This window comes from Cervus elaphus, chromosome 20 (genome assembly GCF_910594005.1).
Source record: "Cervus elaphus chromosome 20, mCerEla1.1, whole genome shotgun sequence".
Classification (NCBI taxonomy): domain Eukaryota; kingdom Metazoa; phylum Chordata; class Mammalia; order Artiodactyla; family Cervidae; genus Cervus; species Cervus elaphus.
In genome coordinates, this window is record NC_057834.1 from 42,665,203 (window position 1) to 42,691,657 (window position 26,455).

At 40.1% G+C, this 26,455-nt stretch overlaps 1 protein-coding gene across 2 annotated transcripts in view; it reads right to left on the bottom strand.

The window, feature by feature from the left end:
- SETDB1 (SET domain bifurcated histone lysine methyltransferase 1) overlaps window positions 1–26,121 on the bottom strand; it is a 29,060-nt gene extending 2,939 nt beyond the window's left edge. The window contains exons 1-16 of one of the 2 annotated variants that reach the window (XM_043878086.1): window positions 25,970–26,121; window positions 24,736–25,006; window positions 23,928–24,079; window positions 15,087–15,121; window positions 14,546–14,645; window positions 13,406–13,531; window positions 13,035–13,236; window positions 12,289–12,362; window positions 11,170–11,360; window positions 10,269–10,398; window positions 8,929–9,085; window positions 8,687–8,842; window positions 7,432–8,055; window positions 6,746–6,862; window positions 1,888–2,057; window positions 744–1,372 (exon numbers count right to left, since the gene is read on the bottom strand). In XM_043878086.1, coding sequence (XP_043734021.1) covers window positions 744–1,372; window positions 1,888–2,057; window positions 6,746–6,862; window positions 7,432–8,055; window positions 8,687–8,842; window positions 8,929–9,085; window positions 10,269–10,398; window positions 11,170–11,360; window positions 12,289–12,362; window positions 13,035–13,236; window positions 13,406–13,531; window positions 14,546–14,645; window positions 15,087–15,121; window positions 23,928–24,079; window positions 24,736–24,995 — 3,123 coding nt within the window. In that variant the 5' untranslated portion in view covers window positions 24,996–25,006; window positions 25,970–26,121. Of the gene's footprint in view, window positions 1–743; window positions 1,373–1,887; window positions 2,058–6,745; window positions 6,863–7,431; window positions 8,056–8,686; window positions 8,846–8,928; window positions 9,086–10,268; window positions 10,399–11,169; window positions 11,361–12,288; window positions 12,363–13,034; window positions 13,237–13,405; window positions 13,532–14,545; window positions 14,646–15,086; window positions 15,122–23,927; window positions 24,080–24,735; window positions 25,007–25,969 lie in introns of both variants that reach the window. The other variant, XM_043878085.1, reaches the window with a different exon arrangement.
- Between the last annotated feature and the right edge of the window lie 334 nt (window positions 26,122–26,455).

Here is a 26,455-nt window from a genome sequence, read left to right on the forward strand (position 1 = left end):
CAGCCAGCGAGAGGTACACTATCTAAAGTGGGATGTGTGTGGAGAAATTACTCTCCAACTTGAGAATAACGATCATTTTCATCAGGAAGCCCCACTGGGAGGGGTCTTTAACCCTTCCCAATAATAGGGCATTCCAAAATGTGCATGGAAAACACCCTGGGAAGAATATTCCAAGGACAAGGGACCGTTCACCACCCATAATGTGGTAAGTTTCAACATCATTAAAAATACGTTAAGATCAATTCTTGTTTTTCTACTATAATGAAAGCAATGATGTAGATAAACTGAGGTGGCAATTTTAAAAAATTACTTTTAAATCCTCCACTTTGGAATTAATCAGGTACTTTCCCCACAGCAGGCTGATTTTAAAATAATTTGGTTCTTTAAACAAACATGGGGTCACAAGAATCAGACATGACTTAGCAACTACACCACCATAGGAATGTATTAGGGGGAAGATTGATCAGGTTTGCCATAGAAATCCATCAAATAAATCACCTGCATATGAAGACTCATGGAAAGGGAATTCCTTGGCAGTCTATCCTGTGGTTAGAACTCTGTGCTTCCACTGCAGAGGACACAAGTTTGATCCCTGGTCAAGGAACTAAGATCCCCAAGCCATGTGGCATGGTCAAAAACAATAACAAAAGCACTCATGGTCTCATGGTGAGATTGCATTAAGTCTGTCACCACATCAAACTTATATAACAGCCACAATTCTCAGAGTTCCTGCCACTGCTTACCTCCTTCTTGGCCTGCTTGATGTCTCCCTCATCCTTGAAGCCCAGCCCTGAGGTGGAAGCCTTCTCTGCTTCCCCTCTGCCTCCCCCAGTGCGGCCTTCCCCACCTTCACTAGTCTTGAAGGATGAACGGCTGTCAGAGTCAGCAAAGCCACCTTCACTGACACTGTTGCAGCTCAACCACGAGGCCACTTTGTTCTTAGGTGTCTCTTCAGAGGAAGGTGGATTGCAGCCACCTACAGGGATTGACGGAGGGACAGGAGTATGTGGGGGCCCCAGGTCTGGGGGGCGAGAGTCCTTGGAAGACATCTCAGACAGTCCGTTCTCCCTCTGGCCCCGGGTCTGCCGCCGGGTGGCGTAGCTGCGCCACACCGAGCTGGTGCTGAAGTCCTCGTCCTTACAGAAGTTGTCGTCCGAGCTGTCGTCGTTGGACTCCTCGGGGTCCTCTGTGCCGCTGTTGCCATCTTCCTGGTCCTTCAAGTCTACACCACTGCTGTCAGAGGAACAGGGGGCATCACTCTCATACCCCTCCTTGAAGTTCTCCACGCTCTCAATATGGTCCAGATTGGCAAAGTACTCATCACCCATTTCTAGGCCCTCTTTGTCAGCAAAGTCATCTGTCAGGATCTTCCCTGAGAATGAAGAGAAAGCCTTCCAGGGTTATGAGGAGCTTTTAGAAAGAATAAAGTTCATCAATACCCAGCCCCACAGTACAGAGTCAAATCACATTCATTATGGTCTCTTGTTTCTCTCTGATGATACCTCTTCCTTAGTGTCTTAACTGTTGAGAGTAAGGGGAGCTTTAGATCTTGCCCTTTCTGCCACCCCATTCTTCCTAAGTTATGCTAAATCTCTGGGTGGAGTGATGTGCGTCACTCCACATGTGTCATTTTTTCTACTACCATGTCTCTCTCTGCTGAAATATGTCCACAATTTCATCCCTTTTCGTTCTTGGTCTCCTGAAGCACTTTTGACCCTTCCTGATCCACCCAGACAGGCACATCACTCATGTTCTTTATAGAAGAAAATCCTGGCTGCTTCTCTCTCCTAGTTCACAGGTTAAGCATTTTATTCTTAAATTCAACTTGTCTCTGATTCAATGTTCTACCATGTTCTCACCCCAGAAAGCAACCCTTTCATCACCAACCTGCATAAATACAGACAAAGGAGCCTTTGGCAATGTCATCCAAGCAACGGATACCCCAGCCCTTGTTCTGGGTCTTGAAGAGCTGCAGACGAACTTGCAGGCCATGCTGTACCAACCGGTTTGTGCACATGTTAGGGTCACATTTGCAGCGTTTATTACACTCATAAACTCTGGGAGGAGATCACAATAAAATCAATCATAACATGATCACTACAGCATCTGTTACAACCACAGAACTGTTACAATTTTTAAGGTGTCATCATTTATCAGGTAATGATCTAAATAAGCAGACTTACTGAACTGTCTATGCTCTTCGATTTGTTTGGAAAGATAGCTCAAAGAAATAACTCAGAAGGGGGAAAAGTGATTAATATAGATATTCATAGCACTAAAGACAGTTAACAGTGAATAAAAGAATGCCTAACACCTGGAGAAAAGCTAAGTGAACCAGGATGTGAATATGGATTAACACGCATTAAAATAAATCAGCCTGTAGAAACAGATACAATAAAATATATTTAAGGAAATCAGAAGCCCATATAATAAGATACTGAAAGGGAGCAAAAGATGAGGAACTGGAAGTTCACGGGACTCTTGCTTTTGGTAAAGTTGATTTTCACTGAACATTTATTAAACACCAAGAGCTGTACTAGACAGTGGGAACACAGCAATGGAAAAGTCATGATCTCTCCTCTCAGGGAGCTCATTTCTATCTAGTTTAAGGTATTACAACTTAACTACTTAAAAAATAAACTATTGAAGTTAATCAGAGAGTTAGTAAATATCAACATTAAAGGAAGAGAACACACTGAGAAAACTGTCATATTTTTAGGGAGTATCTTTATGCTCTACTTCATGTTACGATTTAACTTCTTATTTTCCTGGTATGTAAATTTAAGAAAGACAATTGCTTTTATAAAGATGACAACAGTACAGTCAGTTAGTTGATGACATCAGTAAAATCTCTCTAGGCAAAGGTAACAGCAGCTTCTACTTACCAAGAATATATATTTTGTGTTTGGCATTATGTCAATGCTTTATATACAATTCTCTTATTCTATCCTTACAGCAGCCCTATGAAGGTATTTTTTTAACTTATGAAAACATTAAAGCATAATACACACAGAAAGAAGAATATGTAAAAGTCTACAGCTCAATGATTTTTCACAAACTGAACACACCATGTAACCAATACCACATCAAGAAACAACTTTGTTAGGTCTCTTAAAACTCTACTGGGGTTGGGAAGGTATTAATGTTCATATCCTCTGTTAACTAAAAGATCAATTTGGAAAGGACAAGGCCAGAATATGAATTCAGGTGTAATCACCAACAAGGGCTTCCCTGGTGGCTCAGTGGTAAAGAACTAACCTGCCAATGTAGGAGATGCAGGTTTAATCCCTGGGTTGGTAAGATCCCTGGAGAAAGAAATGGCAACCCACCCCAGTAATCTTGCCTAGGAAATCCCATAGATGGAGGAGCCTTGTGGGATACAGTCCATAGGGTTGGAAGAGTCAGATAGGACTGAGTGGCTGAACAACTACTAATCACTACCACATGAAACTTTCAGGCTAGCTAAACAGAGTATCATTCATCCCTTCAAAAGAATTTAAGTGGTTACAATGTGCTGTGCACTGGGTAAAAACTTGCTGAGGATACAATGGTAAGCAAGAGAAACAAGGTTCCTGCCCTGGTGGAGATTACCTCTTAATGTAATGGAAAGAGACCAAAAACAAGTTAACAAAATGAAAGTTGTCACAGATACAATAAAAGGACAAACTCTGAATGAGAGAATTAAAGGAGTGAAAATGACCTAGTTTTAGAGTGACCAGGAAAGGTCTCTCTGAGGAGGTGAGAACAAATCTGAGAGCTCAAGGTTAAAGAAGATAATCACACAAACAACAGTGGAAGGATGCCCAGAAGAGGGCACAGTATGTACAAAGGCTCTTGAGGTAGGCTGGCAAACACTGGGTGAACTGGATCCAGGCACTGAAGAGTATCAGTGTGGCTGGAACAGTTTTGGAAGGATAGAGATAGGAAGGGGTCAGATAGTACACTATCTTGTGATCCAAAATTAGGAGTCAGAATAAAATCCAAAGTGCAGTGAAAAGCTCTTAAAGAGTTTTAAACAGGGGAGGAACATATTTGTGGTTATGTGAAAATACTTTTATGAAACATTTTAAACATATAAAAAAGCTATAGGAACACTTACCGGCATTATCAAATCTAAACATTGTTACAGGATTCAATTTTATTACAAGTAAAACATAAATGATACAATGTAGCTAAAGCTAATAGCAGTCTTTCCCTTTGCTTAGGAAATGCTTAATGCACTCAGCTTAAATTTATGTCCTCCTTTCTTCTGATGACAGTCAGACACATCAGGCTTTCTATCAAACCCCCTTTCCCAAAAGTTTCTCCTGCAGCCAAGTCTGACCTGTAGAAAACAGTGGCTGTTTTCTACATCTGGTGCACAGCTGTCAGCCTGGAAGCCCCCTTGACTTCACTATCACTTGGGATTCCCCTCACTCTTCTTTGGAACTGGATCCACTATTTCCCGGATCAGTATACGCCTTCCTCTCTTGTCTTTCCCCCTCACTTTAATAAACATTTCCAGTAATTTTCTGAGAGGGGAAATAATGGAAAAATTTGAGGTATTTCATGTCTAAAAAAATGTTAGCCTACTTTACCTGGGTTTAGAACTCTAGGTTAGGAATAATTTTCCTGTGCTTCCCTGGTGGCTGAGTGGTAAAGAATCCACCGGGCAATGCAAGAGACACAGGTTTGCTCCCTGATCTGGGAAGATCCCACATGCCACAGAGCAACTAAGCCCATGCACCACAACTACTGCACCTGTGCTCTAAAGCCCAGGAGCGGCTACTAGCCCACGTGCACCAGACATTGTTCTGTGCCAACAGGAGGGGCCACCGTGCTAAGAGGCCTGAGCACTGCAACTAGAGGAGCACCCTCCTTGTCACAACTAGAAAAAAGCCTGTGCAGCAACGAAGACCCAGCACAGCAAAAAATAAACAAATAAAATTATATAATATATAAAAGAAAGAATTTTCCTTAGAATTTGGAATAGATTCCTTAATTGCCATCTAGCTATAGACATTATTTTAAGAAGGCTGAAGTCACTCTGAATTCTTATTTCTTTTGAGATATCTTTCTCTTACGTAGAAAGTTTTAGTATTTTCTTTTTGTCCTCAGTGTTCTGTGGATATAATGATCACATTTTATCGTGTGCTTTTGTGGGCCTCTATTTTCATCTGTTATGCTAGAACCTAACTTCACTTTGGAAACACAGACCTTTTCATTATGGGGAAACATCTGAATTATTTCACTGATCATTCTTCCCTCTTTGTCCTTTCTGTTAATTATGTATTTCTTACATACTAGGCTAATTACGTCACATATGCATACACATCCAGCTTACCACTTTCTATCCCACTCTGTTCACTGTCCTCTTTGCCTTACCTGTCCTTCTCCATCTCACATGCTGATCTCATGTCTCCTCTCAGTCTCACACCTGTGAGACTGTCCACACAGTCTTATCTCCTCTGTCCAATTTCCAGTTGCAGATCCCAGGACTGACTTCTGGGCACATTCTCTTTTCTATCAATGTTCTCTCCAGATGAACGAATCCAAGCTGTAACTACCACTCCTGAGCTGACAATTCCTAATTCTTTATGCCAGTCCTTACAGTTCTCTCTAGAAATCTCAATGCCTTCCTGACATTTCCACCTGGGCTGCCTAACAGACACCTCAAACTTAGCGTGGCCAGAGCAGCTGAATTTCACTCAGACCTGAACTCTAGCTCTAGTCTTCCATTTTGGTACAAAAACCAACATACACCTAGTCGTTCAAGTGTAAAATTTAGGACTTGTCCTTGATTCTCTTCTCCTTCCCATTCCATAGTCAATCCATCACATTCTGTAGCTCTATCTCCAAGTGCATCCCTGAGCACATGTGCCGCCAACTACTGAAGCTTGTAAGCCCCAGAGCTTATGTCTACAAACAGGAGAAGTCACGGCGATGAGAAGCCCATGCACTGCAACTACAGCAGTGCTTCCCCCGCAGCAACTAGAGAAAAGTCTGTGCAGCAAGGGTGACTCACTACAGCCAAAAATAAATATATACAATTATTTTTTAAAAAGTCATTTTCCTTAGAATTTTGAATAGATTCCTCAATTGCCATCTAGTGTCTAACATTATTTTGAGAAGGCTGAAGTCACTGTGAATTCATTTCTCTTTTGTGGTATCTATCCTTTCCCATTTCTACTGCCACTTTCATTCTAGGACAAGCCCCAGTAACCACCACTTCTTACACCTGTGTTCCTGAAATTACCTAATTGAGCTTCCAAATTCTATTGCTGCTGCCCTAAAGCTTATTTTTCACAGAGAAGTCAGAATAGTCCTTAAAAGGCAGACACCAGTAGTCTGCTTAAAATACTCTTAACAGCTTCCTATCACATCATGAATCTGGTTCTAATTTTTATCCTGATTTACAAAGTCCTATAAATCAGGCCCCTGACGACTACTCCTCTCTGAGTACGCCTCACTTGCCAGAGTGAACCACAATCTGTTAGAATGATCATACAGCTGTGAAATCAATGTCATGTTTTACTGCAACAGAAAACCACTAGACACTATTCAATCATTATATGTATTCATTTAAAAGCTCAAGGAAGAAATATGTGCTAGGTATTTGGTAAGTAAGGTTTAATTGATAAAATGTGTGTTTCAGTTTTTTGGGGGTTTTTTTGGCTTCAATTTTATAATGCTGCTGTTTTGTAGAAACATAAACAAAAACAATAATTCAGTCTCTGAGGTGCTAAACTTTCCCCTGACTACTTACCCTGTGGGCAGACATTCTTCTAGTCTCTTGTATTGGTAGCCAGAGTTGGGGTTGATTTGGCCTCCTGGGGTGCAGGCTGTAGCCTGGATAGTGAGCTGATGGCAGGCACACTTGGACCTGTATAAAACAGAAGGGTACAACTACTAGAGCTATGAGACTTTCTTCAGAGGCAAGAAGTACTACTAATAAAAGGACGGTGATAAGGTAGTAAAATTTCTTTTTCTTCTCCCATACGTGTAAATGAGAAAGGAAAAGACAGTAGGACTATGACAGAGTAAGATTAAGATAAAGAGACACAGAACAAGTAGCAACTGAAAGCATGATGGAGGGAAGCAAAGGAAACTGAGAATCAGAGAAAAAAACATAAGACACATGCGCTGCTGTTCAGTTGCTACGTTGTGTCTGACTTTTTGTGATCCCATGGACTGCAGCACACCAGGCTTCCCTGTCCTCCACTATCTCTTGGAGTTTGCTCAAGTTTATGTCCAATGAGTCGTGATGCTATCTAAACATGTACCCAGGATTATGCTGGGGGGTTCCAGCCTCTCTGGAGGCCTTACAGAAGGAGCTACAGCTAAGAAAGCAGATCAAGGAAGGTGAGGAAAGGATAAGGCAAAGAAAGTGGTGGAAATAAAGGAAATCACAACAAAGTTGGAGGCAGGGCCACAATTCCCTAACCAACTCACTTGTCCCGGCACCCATCTTTGCAGTCACAGCCAACAAGAAATTCAGGGCCTGTGTTAATGAAAACACCCTTGCCCGGGATCCGTTCCTTGCTGTAGGCCACCTGGGGTGGGGGAGTTGTGTCAATCTCGTTAACGCAGGATAGAGGAACATCTTCCTTTCCATAGGTGATGTCCAAAATATAGTAAAAAGGCTTATAGGGCTGAAACTTTCGGTCCACAAGAACATATGGATCCAAACAGAACATCTCCAGGAAGAGGAAGTCACAGCCAGTCTCAAAAAGGTAACGCTCAATCTCCTGCATTGACCGAAGGCAGAGGCCACAGGGTGTCTTATAGATAACATGAAAGCCCATCTTGCGGTTAACTCGGCGCCGGGCTGTCATTCGCCGGAAGTCATAGAGTAGTGGGACTAACAGAGGGTTCTTGCCCCGATACTGCTCACTTCTCATAGGTCTGACCCGAGACAGACAAGTATAGCTGCAGACATGAGGTAAGTAGAAAAGCTTCTCCATGGGAGCGCGGTAGGAGGGCTCTGCAGGGGCCCGCTCCAGCATGCCATGGAAGGCTGGGGGAGCTGGGGGAGCTGAGGGTGCTGGGGCCGAGGTTGTGGAGCCTAAAGGTGACCTGCAAATGAGATGCAAGAGATCAGATCAGAAGGAAACAGGAGCTCTCTGTTGTATAAGTAGCCCATTAGCTGGCTAAGCCACTTCTCTAACCTGTCTAATAGCTATTATACTCTTGAAGCTAAAGATGACACAAGTTAAGTTAAACTTCCCCTTGCCTTACTAGACAATGAAACACCCTGGTTACTCTTCATTAACTGATTAATAACTGTTTCAACAGTGTGTATTTTCCTAAATTTTATTTTTGCCTGTGAATTATGGGACTGGCATCCAGTCTTCTATCCATGCTAGTTGTTTTCCCTGCTATGTTCCCTATAAATGCCTTTACTGACCCCCAGGATTCAAGGAAAGAGGCTCCAAGTTCCCTTTCTATTGTACCAATGACGACACTGTATTCAACACGCAGTCTTAACAAATGACTTTCTAGTGATTGTATTTCTAGGCACCTAGTTTCTAATTCAATTAACTTTTTGTTTCCAGGAAAATTCCAAGGTTAAAGCTTTCCTTTCAAGTCCAAACTTCTCACCGTCATAATCTTAACAAGGCCCCTTGTGGCCAAGGAACCTCCCCATACAGTGACCACTCAGTCCACACTGCCAACATTCCCAACAGAGAGCCTGAGATTTTCTCACCTATATGTCTGATTGATCCCAGGTTTCCCACCAGGGGCATTTTCACTGAGTGCAGGGGATGTAGGGGAGGAATGACCAGAGCCCACAGATCCTGGCCGGAAAGATGTGCTTTTTTTGGCTACCTGCTTCCGAGATTGGGCAAGCTGGCTTTCCAAGCTTCTAGGAGATTAGAGATCATACAGTAAGGGATACAGAAAATGTAATATAAAAGAAACTGGTGAAAAAGAAGGAATAGCACTCACTCACTGTCACCTGCCTGGGGGGACAGAGCTGGACCAGGTGGGGCAGGTGGGGCAGCTGGGGCTGTTGGCTGTGGGGGTTCCATAGGCTTGAACTGGGTTCCAGTACTTGTTAGATCCTGAGTGTACTGGACCACAGGGCCTTTGCTTCTCACAGCACCTATAAGAAAAGGAAATTGACCATTGAGAACATAAGAGCTGTGCCATTTATATTCATCCACAGATCTGATTCTCAATTTATATAATAAAGCAACAACAGAAACATTCGAAGTGCTAAGACTGTTAGCTCTCATTATTCATGCCAATGAGTAGGAATATTGGCACAGGCTGACTTTCATTTAAATAGTAAGATTTTATCTTCCTGCCTCAGACAATTTACATTAATAATTATTCTATTGCTGTTGTTGTTATTTAACTGCTAAGTCATGTCTGACTCTTTGTGACCTTATGACTGTAGCCCACCAGGCTCCTCTGTCCGTGAGATTTCCCAGGCAAGAATACTGGAGTGGGTTGCCATTTCCTCCTCCAGGAGATCTTCCCAACCCAAGGACTGAACCTGTTTCTCCTGCATTGGCAGGTAGATTATTTACCACTGAGCCACCAGGGAAGCTAATTATGTTATACTTTGGTAAAATTTTTCAAAAATACATTCTCTGATCAACTAATATTGTCAAGAAAAATTACCAAAAAGTAAGCCAGGAACATATAAAAACAAAACCAAAATTTTAAAACAAGTTAACCACATGCAGTGCATAAAAATTAGACTGGAAGGCAGGGGATATGGGTTTGATCCCTGAACTGAGAAGATTTCACATTCCAGAGAGAAACTAAACCTGTGTACCACAACTACTGAGCCTGTGCTCTAAAACCCGGGAGCCAGAACTACTAAGCCTGCATGTTCTAGGGCCTATGCTTTGCAACAAGAGAAGCCACTGTAATGAGAAGCCTGGACACTGCAATGATGAGTAGCCCCTGCTAGCTGCAACTAGAGAAAGTCCTTGAGCAATGAAGACCCACTGCAGCAAAAAAAAAAAAAAAGACCACAGATAACACACACAAAGCAGATAATCCTCACGTGAATAATGGAGATAGTTACTACCAACAATACCCCTAACCTAAGCCAGTTGTTTCAGATTTTTATGTGTTTTTGAGAACAAATCAGAGCCATAGCATGTTGAGGCAGCAACACAAATTCATCACCACTACTGGAAACTTAGGAACATGTCCTGTTTTCAATGTGGCAGTAGTGTCATTCTGGTAAACAAAGGATATAGCCATCATACATACACCTCTTTGCTGATTTGTCCACTTCTTCCCTCTCCCAGATAGCTTTTAGGACTTACCCATATTTGGACGTGTTCTGAGCTGTCCCCCTTGCTTCTTCTCTAGTGCAGAGGCGGATGATGTCTTCATGCTGAACATGGGCTCCAGTCGTGTAGAGCCTCGATAGATCCATTCACATCTTTTGTCATCCTAGGGGATTGCAAGTAAGGAAAGGTGGCAGAGGAATGGGTTAAAGGCTAGAATCTACCCTGCCACTTTTGAAGAATACCACGTGCCTCCCTTGGGGGAAATCTCCCTGAGGAATGCCCAATTCCCTACCTATTCAATAAATTTATGTGCTAGGCTCCACAACAGGCATCAGGAATTAAACAACAACAATAAAACCCCCCAAAACAAAAACACGTATATTCCTTGTTTAAAAAAATGATGAGAGATAGATGTTTACACTGAGTATAAGACATGTAACAAGGATCATTAGGATCAAAGGGCTGAGATAGCTCAGAGAAGAAATGTAATTCTAAGGTGTGAGAGGGGAGAAAAGGACAATTACAGAAGATTTTTTTTTTACAGAAGATTTAAGAGTTAAGCTAGGCTTTGAAAGATCACCAAGACCTCAGAATTCACTGATCCCTCTTTTTTGTCCCATTAAGTTATCAAATCCCTAACCCTGGGAAAACAGAACTAGCACCCTTCTCTGTACCTACATGCATTGTGGATACTCCTGGAGAAAAGCAAAAATAAAAACACTATCATGCAGATTACAGTCTTAAATTCAGGGGCTTTATTTTTAATAACCACGCATAGAGGAATGAAAAAAAAGTAAAATATGACCCAAAACAGTGAGAATAGGTAAGAGAGTAACAAAGAAGAAAGGCTATGGCATAGCTACATATGCTATAGTTATGCCATGCTTCCCCATCCCACCTGAATCCCCGCCTCTAAGACTCAAAAGAAGAGTACCAGAAAGAGGATCCTGACTAGGCTGCCGTCCACCTCCTCGACCCGGGACTTCCACCACGTGCCTTCCCACTCAGTCTTGATCAGCTGGCCACTCTTGAGCAACACCATGGGGCGGTTGGGGTAAGCGGTGATATACTCTTCTATGAAGTCTCGGCAGGATATGTCTTCTATGTCCTCCCAAGTCTTTTTCACTGTCCCAAGGAAGAAGGAGGGCTGAGAGAGGGCAGGTAGGGCACGTCTTGATAGGGGAAAAGGGTTGACAAGGAGACGTTTGGCATTTTTCAAGTTGGGAGGGAGAGAAAAAATAAATGAAGAAATCATAACCTCAAGGGAAGCAAAACCATGACCACTTAAAAGTATTGAACCTAATGTGCAAACGCGCACACAAATTCTGCAAATACTAAATGAATAAGCAGTATGCAAACATAGGTGAGTCACTCATTTCCTAGAAATGGATGTATCCTCTTAGGAAAAGTCAAGTGGAAATTCTTGCTTACTTGATAAGTCTAAAGGTAAATCAAAAAGAATCAGGTGGCACCATAAACTGATTTTAAAAAACCTGTCCTTCCTTCTCAGGCTCCATCAGGCTTTTAAGGGACCCTGAGTGTGTGTATTTACTGCCATGTTATGTGGAAACAGCCATTTTACTTGACTTTCCTGCAACTAAAAACAGTTGCATCTATAAGAGTCTCTCCTAAGCCAGAGTCACAAGTATAGAGGACCCTATGAAGACCCCATCTAATACAGGTTCTGTAGAAAGCACTCTGAGAAAGTGCTATGAAGGCACTACACAGACTGCAGATTTACACAAATGTTAAACATGAGACTAGGAAAGAAGTAACATCTTCTCAAATCACTCAGAAATGAAATTAAAACACATTTACAAAACGTGCATCCACTCAAAGTCAGTCATGATCTAATGTCTGACTCTATGGCTGCCAAGACCTAACACTAGACATGACAAATAAAACTGTATCTCTCAAAGAACATTAATCAAACTTATGTTCTTTGAGACTAAAACACCAAGAACATTAGGGCTCTTCCACTGGTTGTCTTCAGAAGAAATACAAGATAGAAGAGGAAACAAAAAGAGCTAAGGAAAAAAGGAGGGACACTCACGTGGCCGGCAAATGGGATATAGTTCAGACTGTGTAACATAGGAAGCATAGCCATCATCAAAGAAAATGAGAAACCTGTAAGGAAAGAGTGATGGTAGAAAGACTGGGGGTTATGATATTTAACGTGACCAGAAATTATTATAGCTTGCATTCCTCTGAATCACACACAAGACACAATCCAGGGAACATGTTCCAGTGTACTACTTTCTTTTTACTATTCTTTCTTCCCACCCCAAGAATTAAGAATTCTTCCCTAGGTTAGTGGATGCAAACTATTATATATAGAATGGATAAACAATAAGGTCCCACTGTATAGCACAGGGAACTATATTCAATATCCTGTAATAAATCATAATGGAAATGAATATTAGAATTCTCCCTTAATCTAACCAATATATCCCCACTTTCCCAAAAGTGATTTATTCTTGTTATACTATTGGACTCTCACATTGCTGAAAAACATTTAGTCTCCATTTCTTCCTTCTGTATGAATTCTCTATTCCTCTAACCATTAATCAATCTGGATTATTCTGCCCCGACCAAGTTTTCTCCTTGAGAAAAGGGAAAAAAAGGGGGGAAGGGAGCAAGAAAGACCCACCCACATGACTCTGTGGCAAAGAAAAGAGAGTTTCCAGCCACTGAGGACTAGGAACACCAGAGCTAACTGTGAGATCTGGACTATGGCTGGAACAGGGCAGATGATGTGCTCCTGGCTTCTACTCTCTTTACAATCTTCTGTCTAGGTACCTGAGCTTGTTTTTGACGTTTGGTGTCTCAGCTACAATGCCAGCATAGAGCCAGACCTGATTCCCATCTTTGTATTTGGCCACTACTCGACTGCCCACATACAACTTGTCAGCAGGAGGGTGGTAATCATAGGCAATGTGGTTTCCTGACAGAAGACTCTTGCCTTTGTTGTCAAATTTCACCTTGTACTTCTTCCCTGGCCCTGAGTAAAAAGGAAAAGAGAAACAAAAATTTTTAAAAACCATCAGTTTCTGTATGAATCCTGGTTGCTACGTGAGAGACAAAAGCCAAAGGCTGTGAGGAAAACAAACAATCATTGATGGTGACCTGCAGGTTGTCTTTCATTAGTCCTTCCTCTAGCTTGAACATACCAACCGTCTGGATGGCAATAAGGGTGCCTTTGTGCCACGTCTTAGTTCTCTTTTTGCCGAGGATGCGCATGCTGACGACCAAGTCACCATCTTTGCTCAACTCTCCAGACATTTGACTCAAGGTTCCTAGGAAGAAAGCAAAGTTGCTCTAAAGAGATATGGCACAGATTGGGGAAAGAATGGAAAATAAAGACGGTACTGGGTTATTGGGACAAATGGGGTAATCTCTGATCCTTAACCACTTTTCCTGCTCCCTTGGCCAAGGGCAGAAATATAAGACACAGGTGACTCAACTCTTTATGCTAACAGAAAAAATATGAATTGAAATTCACATGTAACTCAAGACCACCTCACTGTAACCAAATATTTCTGACTCCTTATTAACAACATTAACTATTACTCATTAAATGCCAAGCAGCATGGTGGCTCAAGACTGTAAAGAATCCACCTGCAATGTGGGAGACCTGGGTTTAACACCTGGGTTAGGAAGATCCCTGGAGGAGGGCATGGCAACCCACTCCAGTATTCCTGCCTGAAGAATCCCCATGGACAGAGGAACACGGCAGGCTACAGGCCATGGGATCACAAAGAGTCTGACACGACTGAGCAACTAAGCACAGCACAGCATTTATAAATCATTTTCCTGGGAGGGATCTCTAAATAGCTACATTCTACAAACAAAGCTTCCTTCAGGCCTCTTTTTTAGAGTTTGAGTTACTGTTTTCTTTAACCTTCATCTGAAAGAAGAAATCATGAGCATGGAGCTAAAAGGGTATTTGGACAAAGCCATCACATGGTAGAAAGCCAGCAGACAAACAACCTAAGCCAAGAGACATTCCAAGGGGTTCAGTGGTTAGGACTCTGCACTTTCAGTGCTGTGGGCCTGGGTTCGATCCTTGGTCAGGGAACTAAGATCCCACAAGCTGACTGATGCAGCCAAAAAAACAAACAAACAAACAAACAAAAAGACTGAAGCAAACAGCAAGGAGAATCTGTGGTATTAAAAGAATCCTACAGAGGTAGAGAAGAATGTTGAAATGTTAAAACACAGTCAAAAAAAAAAAAAACACAGTCAGTATCCATGAAATCTCTGCAGGACTTCACCTCTGCACCTATACCGAGATGCCTCCTGACTCTAACCTTTGTGTAGATCCTGGGAACTACTCTTCTTGTTGACAGCATCCATGAACTTCTGGACATCTTGAGCCGATTTTCTTAAGGCAGCCATAGCTTCACGGAGCTGTAAGGAAGGGGATAAGGGAGACAAGTTTTAAAATAGTAGCACTGCTTCCTGAGAATAACAACTTGTCTTTTAAAAAACGAAATAGACTGAGTTACGTTTAGAAGCTTACAGTTACTTCTAGAAGCTTATAGTTACTTTATCAGGCAAAACTTGCCCTTTCTTCCAAATCTGGTTCAGAAATCAGCTTTAGGAAGCTTTCCTTGATTAATCAATCTAGCTTATCACTGCCAAATTCTATATTCATACAACATTCAGTGTATGTATCTATAAGGAGCTTTTGCATTCTTCTAATATCTATTAGAGAACTGCAACCCATGGGGCTGACTTCAGGGTGACTGGTTATATCTTGATGACTGAATTGACTGAACAGTTAGGCCAAAAGTTTCTTCTATCTTCATATTCTTCTCTCTCATCCTTCTTTTACTCATTTCAAGTTACCTTCTGGTCTTTTGGAGTTCTGCTCCCAGCATCACCTAGACGAGAAAAATTGAGTATAAGGGGCTTATACATAATTCCAAGAAATCAAGAACCAAGCTATCATGGGAACACTAATGATAACTATAAACCAGATATAGATACACATATCTATGTAAAAGTACAAAAAGCATTCAGAAAGATATACAGCAAACAGGTGACAGTTCTTACCTGGGGATAAAGTACTGGTACAGGTGATAGTCTATGGGATCTGAGGTTTTCAAATACTTGAATTTTTATAACAATAATTTTTTATGGGTTATTTGAATGATTTGAAAAATGAAATGTGCCCAGTGAATTAAGCTAAAATGTTTCTTCTTGAGTAGTGCTGTCCAATAGATAATGGTGATGGCTGTACAACCTTGTGAATACACTAAAAACCACTGAATTAAACATTTTAAAGGGGTAAATTTGTTATGTAAATTACATTTGATTTTTTAAATTTTTTAGTCAAATTTAAAGGCTTCCGTGATAGCTCAGTTGGTAAAGAATCTGCCTGTAATGCAGAAGACCATGGTTCGATTCCTGCTATGATAGACATATTCTGTTTCTGCACTGTCCAATCTGTTAAAATTTGGCTACTAAGCACATGAAATGAGTGTTAAATTTTACTGAAGTGAAGTGAGTTAAAAGTTGCTCAGTTGTGTCTGACTCTTTGTGACCCCATAGACTATACAGTCCATGGAATTCTCTAGGCCAGAATACTGAAGTGGTAGCCGTTCCCTTCTCCAGATGATCTTCCCAACCCAGAGACTGAACCCAGGTCTCCCGCATTGCAGGCGGATTCTTTACCAGCTGAGCCACAAGGGGAAGTTCAAGAATACTGGAATGGGTAGTCTATCCCTTTTCCAGCGGATTTTCCCGATCTAGGAATCGAACCATGGTCTCTTGCATTGCAGGCAGATTCTTTACCAACTGAGCTATCATGGAAGCCTTTAAATTTGACTAAAGAATTAAAAAAATCAGATGTAATTTACGTAACAAATTTACCCCTTTAAACTTTTTAATTCAGTGGTTCTTAGTATATTCACAAGGTTGTACAACCATCACCATTATCTAATTCTAGAACATTTTCATCACCCTGAAAAGAAAACCCACTAAGTATGGGGTTTCTATTAACAGTCATTCCCCATTCCACCATACCTGCAACCTCCAGCAACTATTAATCTACTATCTGTCTCTACGGATTTGCCTTTTCTGCATACTTCACAAAAATGGAATTATATGTGATGTGTGGTACATCACATGAGATTCATCTATGTTGCAGAATTATTAGCACTTCATTTTTACGATTAATATTCCATTGTATGGCTATACTACATTTTATTTATCCATTCATCAGTTGATGGACATTTGTGTTATTTACACTTTTTGGCTGTTATGAATAACATTGATAGGCACATTTGTATATGAGTTTTCAAAAATAATTTAAAAAATTATTTCTGGCTGTGCTGGGTTTTCATTGTGATGCACAAGCTTTCTCTTTCTCTAGTTGCAGTGTGCGGGCACTACTCTCTAATTGTGGTGTATGGGCTTCTCAAAGCGGTGGCTTCTTTTATTGCAGAACACTGGCTCCAAGGTGCTTAGGCTTCAGCAGCTGCAGGCTCAGCAGGGTGCAGCACACAGGCCTGGCTGCCCCAAGGCATGTGGGATCTTAGTTCCTAGACCAGGGATCAAACCCATGTCCCTTGCATTGGCAGGAGGATTCTTAACTGCTGGACCACCAGCAAGTCCCTATATATGAGTTTTTATGTGGGCATATGTTGTCATTTCTCTTGGATTATGGCTAGGAGTAGAACTGCCAGGCCATAAAGTAACTCAGTATTTAACCTTTTGGTGAATTGAAAGACTTGTCCAAAGTGGCTGTACCATTTTGCATTCCCATCGGCAATTTTAGAGGGTTCCAATTTCTCCACATCCTTACCAATACTTATATTACTATCTTTTTTCTTAATAGCTAATGATGTTAAACATCTTTTCATATATTTGAATTTACACATCTTCTTTGAAGAAGCATCTATTCAAATATTTTGCCTATTTTTAAATGTGTTATTTGTCTTTTTATTATTAAGTTTTAAGAGTTACTCATACATCCTCAAAAATACTAGACTTCACATTTCACATAATTTTTTAATTTTTGGCCCTGCCATGTAGTTTTGCAGGATCTTAGTTCCCTGACCAGGGATTGAACCCAGGTTTTCCACAGTGGAAATTCAGCATCCTAAACACCAGACCACTAGGAATTCTCACATTTCACATAATTTAAATAGCCATGTGTGGATGGTGGCTATTGTACTGTACAGTTAAGTTTTAGAGATTTATAACATTTAAAAATGGAAGGTAATGGTGATAATCATTTTGCAATAAACATATATATCAAATCATTGTGTCTTACACCTTAAGTACTATATTATCAACTATATCTCAATAAAACTGGGAGGGAAAAGTAGCAAAAATAAATAAATAAATGGAAAGCAATGTAAATGACCAAAAATAAAATAAAAACTTAGTCAGATTGTCTGATAAAAAATCTATATGCAAAAGTCAACTACATGTCTATATATTACCAAAACTATTTTAGAAATAAAGTTTTTTTTTAAAAAAGTTAGTGCAGGCTTTCTGTGGAGAAAATCAACCAACCTTAATGAAAAATGTTAAGGACTAAATACATGATCTTTGTGTGGGAGATTTAAATACTATGAAAATTATCAACTATTCCTATATTGATAATCTGATAATGTCAACTGATACTGATATATAATGTCTATAGTTCTCGGGTTTTTACTGGTGTGTGTGGGGGAAATGGGGGAACATGAAAAGCTAACTCTCAAATATAAATATAAGCAAAACAGGTGAAAAAGAACCAAGACATCTGTGAAGAATGAGAAAGTGAAGTTATTAGAGTTAACAGGTAGAAAAACTTATAAAGTCACAGTGATGGACAGTAGAGTTGACTTAGTAAGAAATGACACACCAGTGAAACAGAAAATCCAGGAACAAACCCATAGATATATATGGAAATAATTTATGACAGAACAGCAGAGACATTACTTTGCCAACAAAAGTCCATCTAGTCAAAGCTGTGGTTTTTCCAGTAAATGGCAACCCACTCCGGTACCCTTGCCTGGAAAATCTCATGGACGGAGAAGCCTGGTAGGCTACAGCCCATGGGGTCGCAAAGAGTCGGACACGACTGAGAGCCTGAATAGAACTGACTGACGCAATGTGAATCAGTGAGAGGTGGCTCATTTCAATAATGATGCTGGAGAATTATTTAAAAACAACATGAAAAAAAGAAAATACCTCAAATATTGCACAAAAAATATATTCCAGTTAGATTAAAAACTTAAATGTGAAACACAAAACAATGAAACTTTCAAAGGCAATGTAAAAGAAGATCTTTGTCGATTCAGGGCAGTAAGGATATAAAAAGCAATGACCATAAAAGAAAGTGTTAAAAGTTACAACTTAAACAGATCACCAGCCCAGGTGGGATGCATGAGACAAGTGCTCGGGCCTGGTACACTGGGAAGACCCAGAGGAATCGGGTGGAGAGGGAGATGGGAGGGGGGATCGGGATGGGGAATAAGTGTAAATCTATGGCTGATTCATATCAATGTATGACAAAACCCACTGAAATGTTGTGAAGTAATTAGCCTCCAACTAATAAAAAAATTAAAAAAAAAAAAATAAATAAAATTAAAAAAAAAAAAAAAAAGTTACAACTTCTGTTTATTAGCAAATAACATAAAAAGTAAAGACAAAACATAAGCTTGGAGTAATATGTCCATTTTATAACTGCAAAGGATTAGTAATTATAACTACAGGAATAACAGGAAGACTCTCTGAACTAAAAAAAAAAAAAACCAAACATACAGTTGAGTGAATGAGCAAGAGACATGAACAGACATTTCAAAGAAAAACTACAGATAACTCACACGTGAAAAGACTCTCAAGTCCATCAATAAACAGAGAAATCGAACTTTAAAATGACAATACCACGTGCTGTCAAGGATGTGGAACACAGGCCACTTGCAGTCACTGGTGGTATAAATATAAATTCGGACAACCACTTTGGAAAGCTTTTTGGTCATTAATTATCCAGCAAGGTTGAAAATTCCATATCCAAAGAACCAGCAACTCCACTCTTACAGTATCCTACGAGATCCTAAAAAGATTCTTGCACGTGTGCATCAAGGATCATGCACAAGAATATTTAGAGCACTATTTATAATTGCAAAAAAACTTAAAAATAAATGAAATGTCAATTGTTAGGAGACAGATAAACTGGCACATTCACATAATGGAGCACCATACTGCAGCAGCAACTGTATCAAGCACCATACATCAGCATGATACTGATGAAGTCATCGAAGAATGCATGCAGTGTCTAAGATTCCATTTACCTACTTCGAATATATGCAAAACTACAGCACTTCCGGTGATACTGATGAGACAAGAATGGACAATCCCCCTATGCAGAAAACAAGTATAAAACTGGACAAAATGGCCAAAAAAAATAATTTCAGGATGCTGGAAACTGTCCAAAGGCAAGCAACAGATTGATAAGTATTTATTTCTGAAAAACTACTAAACCTGATGGTGACAAAAGTGGGAGTCCATGGATCCCTTTCCTGGGGCAGCTCCCATCCCTGCTCCACCACCAGCATGGTGGGCAAAAACTGTATCTTCACCATCAAGGTATGAGCACGAACAAGTAGCTTTGCTAGTCTGAGGTTGTAGCTCTTGCTTAGAGTGAGCAGCAAACCAGTCAGGGATTTAACAAGGAGATTCTGAAAATCAGAGAGCCACACTCAGGCTTTAGGTAAATTCTCTATATATTCTTGGGTGACTATTAAAATATGCACATGCAAAGAGGACACAAGTGTACCTGATTAACCCAAGGTCAAAGAAAAAAAATCACAAAGGAAATTAAAACTTATGAGGTACACGAAAATTAAAACTCAACATAAAAAAACTTATGAGATACAGTAAAGCAATGCTTAGAGGGAAATTTATAGCTTTAAATGTTTATACCAGGAAGGAAGAAAGGTCTAGAGTCAATAGTCTCAGCTTCAACTTTAAGGAGGGACTCCCCTGGTGGTCCAATGGCTAAGACTCTGAACTCACAATGCAGGGGGCCTGGTTTCACTCCCTGGTGAGGGAACTAGATTCCACATGCCACAGTTAAGAGCCCTATGCCACAACAAAGATCAAAGATCCTGTGTGCCGCAACTAAAACCTGGTGCAGCCAAAATAAACAAATAAATATTTAAAAAAAGGACAGAAACTAAAAAAAGAAAAAGAAAAGCAAACCAAACCCAAAAAAGGTGGAAGGAAGAAAATAATAAAGATCAGAGTAGAAATCGATGAAACAGGTAACAGAAAAAGAGTAACAAAAATAAATCAATGAACTCCCAATACTGGTTCCTTACAAAAGAACAAAAATTGATTAAACCAGTAGCTAGATTAACCAAGAAACAAAAAAACAAAATCCAAAAAACCCTATCAGGAATGAAAGGGACATCACTACAGAACCTACAGAAATTAAAAGGATCATAAGGGAATACTATGAACAACAATAATTTAGATAACTTTGATAAAGTGAACAAATTCCTAGAAAGACACAAATGAACAAAACCAACTTGAGAAGGAATAGAAAACTTAAATATATCAGGTAAAGAAAATGGAGGGCTCCCCTGGTGGTCCAGTGGTAAAGACTCCAAGCTCTCAATGTAGGGGCCTGGGTTTGACTCCTGGTCAGGGAATTAGATCCCACATGCAGCAACTAAAAATCCCATGTGCTACAACTAAGACCCGGAGCAGCCAAATAAATAAATAAAAATAAGTATATTTAAAAAAAAGAAAATGGATTTAGCAATTAAAAGCCTTCCCACAATAAATAACAATGTGATATGTTGAACTGGATCTTGGAACAGAAAAACCAGAAATGGAATGAAGTCTGGAGTTTAGATAAAAAGAAAGTACCAATGTTTGTTTCTCAGTTTTGACCAATATATAGCATGATAACATTAACATGAGAAGAAACTGGTGACAGGTATGCAGGAACTGTCTATTACCTTTGCAACTTTTCCACAAATCTAAAATGATTTCAAATTAAAAAGCTTATTTATAAAAAAGCTTTCCATGAAGAAAAGTCCAAGCCAAGATGGTCTCATTGCTGAATTTATCAACATTTAAGGAAGAAATAATACCATCCCACACAACTCAGAGGAAGGAGCACTTCCCAACTCATCTTGTAAGGCCCATATTACCTTGATGCTATAGCCAAAGACATCACTACAAAACTCCAAACAGCCCTCAAACGTATGTGCAAAAATTGTTAAAACATTTACAAATCCAATACAACAACATATTAGAAGGATTATACACTAAGACAAAGTGTGGCGGCAGGGATGAGAGATTTATTCCAGGAACAAAAGATTGGTTAATATCCAAAAAATAATTATTGTAATACATTCTGTTAATAGGATAAATGATAAAAGTCATATGATCATCTGAGGACAATACAGAAAAAGGAGCTAACAAAATCTAAAATTGAATCCAGTTATGATAAAAGCTTTCAGGAAAATAGGAATAGAAGCAACTTCCATCAATCTGATAAAGGATACCTACAACTTACACCATAATTACTATCTAAAGATAAAATGTTTTCCTGCCAAAATCAGGAATAAGAAAAGGATGTCTGCTCTCAAAACTTTTTTTCAACATCACAATGGAGGTTCTAGCAAGCATAAGAAAACAAGGGGGGAAAAAAGACATCTAGATTAGAAAGGAAGAAGTAAAATGACTATTTGCAGAAAGCATGATCTAATATATAAAAAGTTCTAAGGGAGCCACAAAAAACTTCCAGAAAAAGAAAAAAAAAAAAAACTTCCAGAAAATTGATAAGCTGATGAGAAAATTTATTTGGACTATATATGAAATACAAATGAATTTGGAGAATTTTCATGAAGTGATTTTAATAACTACTGTCAAGCTACAGTAATTAAGACAGTGTGGTGCTGGTAAAAAATAAACATTTAGATCAAGTGAAGTGAAGTCACTGAGTCATGTTCGACTCTTTGCGACCCCATGGACTGTAGCCTAACAGGCTCCTCCGTCCATGTGATTTCCGAGGCAAGAATACTGGAGTGGGTCGCCATTTCCTCCTCCAGGAGATCTTCCCGACCCAGGGATTGAACCCAGGTCTCCCACATTGTAGGCAGACACTTTACCATCTGAGCCACCAGGGAACTGTGACCCTCAAATATATGGCCAGCTGACTTTCAACAAGCATCCTGAAAGGATAGTCTTTTCAACAAGTGGTGGTGGAACAACTAGATAGCCGTTAAGTGAAACAAACCAACCAACTACCCTCAATCCTTACTTTAAGAATTTTTATTCTTCAAAAGACATCATTAAGAAAATGAAAAGGCCACATCTGGGAGAAAATGTTTATAAAACAGACCTAATAAATGAATAGTACCTAAAGTACAATAAGTTAGAAAACTTATATATATTTTCTTAGAAAAGTCAACAGTAAAAAGACAACCAATTTTTTCAAAAAGGCAAAATGATCTGAACAGATAGTTGCCTAAAGTGCATAGATAAATGGCAAATAAGTGTGAAAAGATGCTCAATGTCTTTAGAAACATACAAACTACAATCACAATGTGAGGGAGTCCCCCAGTGGTCTAATGGTTAGGATTCCGGGCTATCACTGCTGTGGCCCAAGATCCCGCACAGAATGATACTGCCGCATACCCACTAGAATGGCTAAATGACTGACAATACCAATCATTGACAAGGATGTCTTCCATACTTTGCTAGCAGGAATGTAAAACAATACAGTCACTTTGGAAAACACAACAGTTTCAGTTTCTTCAAAACTCATACATTTACCTTAAGACCTAGCAATTCTACTCTTGGGTGTAATATCCAAAACACATGAAACAAAACATGGACATTAAAACTTCCACACAAATGTTCATAGCAACATTATTCGTAATGGTTCCAAACTGGAAACAACCCAAATGTTTATCAACTGAGGAATGGATAAAAACATGTGGATATCCATACAATGGAATGTTATTCAACAAAAAAGGAACAAACTACTGATAAATGCAACAGGGATGAAACTCAAACACATTATGTTAAATGACAGAAGGTAGACATAATAGATGACATACTGTGACCCCACTTAATAGGAAATTTCTAGAACAGGCAAAAACTTCACAGAGAAAGCAAGCAGATCAGTGGTTGCCAGGGGGTGACAATGCAGACTAATGACAAACATGTATGAGGGAACTTTCTGGGGTGATGCAAGAGTTCTAAAACTGGACTGGGGTGAAGACCGCCGTACTATAAAATTATTCACTAAAACTCAACTTGTACACTTAAGGTGGGTGAATTTTATAGTATGTAAACTATACCTTAAAAATTGTTAAAGAACACACAAAACCAAACAATCTGCTTTGAGATACATATATATATATATATATATATATATATATATATATATATATATGTTAAATGCCATCTATTAAAAAAAGCAAGGAAATTTAGAATACAGATTATACAGAATGTGGAAAGGAGAATAATCCAATCAGGAAGTAGCAGGTAGGAAGATCCATGACACTAACAATCTTCTATTTTTTTTTTTTTTTCTGTAACAGACAAGTCCAATAGTTAGGAATATGAAGTTAGTGAGAATGGTTCCTCCTCTCTTATCTTCTATCTGCTCATCTTCCCATGTTTCAGTTTCAATCCTGAGGCTTTCCAGTCCATAGCCTCATCTCTTACCTGAATCAATACTGAGGACATCATCGTCTTCATCAGGAATCTCAATTATTTCTGTAGGCCGGGAAGCTTCATCTTCAGAGCTGCTGTCCCGGTACTGTAGTCCCAGTTTGGAATAAAAGTCCTTCACCAAAGACTCACAGTTAGTCACTGCCCTAATATTGGAACACATGTAGAAAAGGTTAAAGCCAGCAGAAGCAGGGGGAAAAGCCACTATTATTTATATATACTTAACTATATACTGACCCCTATTTAAACAGACCATATTCCAAAGTGTCTCTGTTTTGGATTTAAGAGGCTTATCCCATAGAAAAATATTTAAATTGTGGTTTCTTGAAAAATCCAAAGTAAGTTCAAAGCATGGTCCTTTCAACTTCATTATTTACCTTTTGTTATTTGAAAATACATTCTAAGTGACAAGTAGGGCACAAGAAACAACTCTTCTGGGGGTTTAGAGTAGAAATAAGGTTCAATGAACTTGTTAAAGCTTCACAGTTACATAAAACAGCAAATCTTCACAATATGCACTCCCTAGATGATTCTAGTAAGAAAACAAAACAACTGTTCTGAAGTAGAGTGTAGGATAAAGAAGTGGAAGGGACCCAAGAATTGGACTCCCCTACTGCTGATCATATATTAACCACTGATAGATGAACACTATATGATGACGATGCAGTCAGATTTTGGCCCTTAACCTTTGAGGAAGAGCAAGGTTCTACATGTCTGTACCTTCTAAAGTACAATGTCATGAACAATTTTTAAAATGTCTGCCAATGGGCAGATTTACTCCCATTTCCTATGTGGTTCTTACCTGGATGCATCATCAAAGAGTTGGTCAACATGGGCCACCTCAGATTCCTTCTGTATTACCCAAGTCTCCAGCTCTGCTAGTTGCTTCTTGCGCTGCTGTACACAGTCCATCTTTTCCAGTTCTTCATCAATGAACTGTCGAAGCTCCTCCATTGAGATACCCAGCTCCTCAACCACGGACTGTTGCAGCTCTGCAATTTCTTCAGACTCCACTGCTGCTGTTGCTGCTGCCAAACCAATGCACCCAGGGAGGGAGGACATACTGCTGTCCTCTACATGGAGCAGGAAACTAAAATTACTTTTGGAGTGATCATAACCACAATAGAGAATTTCAGTCCCCTAATAAAACTCATTCCTACTCGGCTACTTGATATTGAGATATATGTAGTTAGGTTTGACTCCATGTCCACCCACCCTCCCCACCCCCACCAATCCCCCAGTTTCCAGTGTCTGAAGCTGAGATTTTGTAGAGTTCTCAACTCCTATAGGCTGTAGACTATAGGCCTGAATAAAACGAAAAAGTTTGACAGGGCATGGAGGACATATATCATGCAACAGGGAGCTACCAAAAATAATGTTTTAGGAAACTGAAAAGAAGCAATTTATTGAGGTAGATATTTCTGTGACCTGTGTTCCTTGACTAATGAGATAAATCTTTGCACGCTATGCCAATTTGAGCAAATATCCCCACCTGGAGGGGAAGGTTTGGTTTACAACTCCCTAATTCGTTGTTTTCTCTTTACTTTTCTCCTTACATCACTTTGCTTTCACGTTGAAAGACACTTAAGTACACAAAAGCTTGCAGCAAAAAAGGTTTTCCCAAAGTAAAATGAAATAAAATAATTTGGGAATAAAAGGTGGCTACCCAAACCGACCATTCAAATACTCGCACAAAAAACACACACTGGTGTTAACTGCTTTTTTGATCAAACGGTTAAATCAAAACTGAAGCCAGAATGGCGTGCGACCCCAGTGCCAGTTCTCACTGCCTCCATTTTTCTTTTGCCCACACGCCGCCCCACCCCCGCGCTACCCATTTTAGGGGGGCGTCCCACCCACCCGCAAATCCAGTTCAACACCGCCCCAGCTAGTCTCCGGGGGAGACTTCCTTGCCACCCTCGCTCGACCTCTTACAACAAACAAAACATTCCATACAAGCCCTTGGTCTCCAAATACCTCAATTAACAGTATTTCCCACACCTCCCCGCTTTCAGCTAAAGATGGCTCTTTCTTACCAACCAGACCCCAGACTCACGACGCAGGGGTCGGCCTCGGTAGGAAAGAACGAAACCAAAGAGAAAAGGGAGCAGGGGGAGGGGAAGAAGCGTGAGGGAGGGAAGGGGAAGCGAGGGGGAAAAAAAAAAAAAACACGCCGGAAGCAAGCCTGAGGTGCCGTTCCGGTCGCCGCGACGGTAGCCTGATGGGGTCAAACCCAAAGCCGCAGGGCGCCCTACAAAGGCTGCAAAACTCAGGGGCGTACGCATGCGTCAAGGAAAATCCTTCCAGGGCACACTCGAGAAACGACTGGCGGGTAAAGTGGGCGTGGCTTAGACACAGTACAGAACGGCTCCGCCTCTTCTACCACCCCACAACTGGTGGTAGTAGTACTAAGTTTGTTGTGCAGAGGCTCAGTCGGCAAACCCTAAGGTTTAGAATTCTCCCTTGTACTTGAGTTTGTTGTGTTACATAAATCGTACAAATTGTAATAAGTCGAGTTCTGT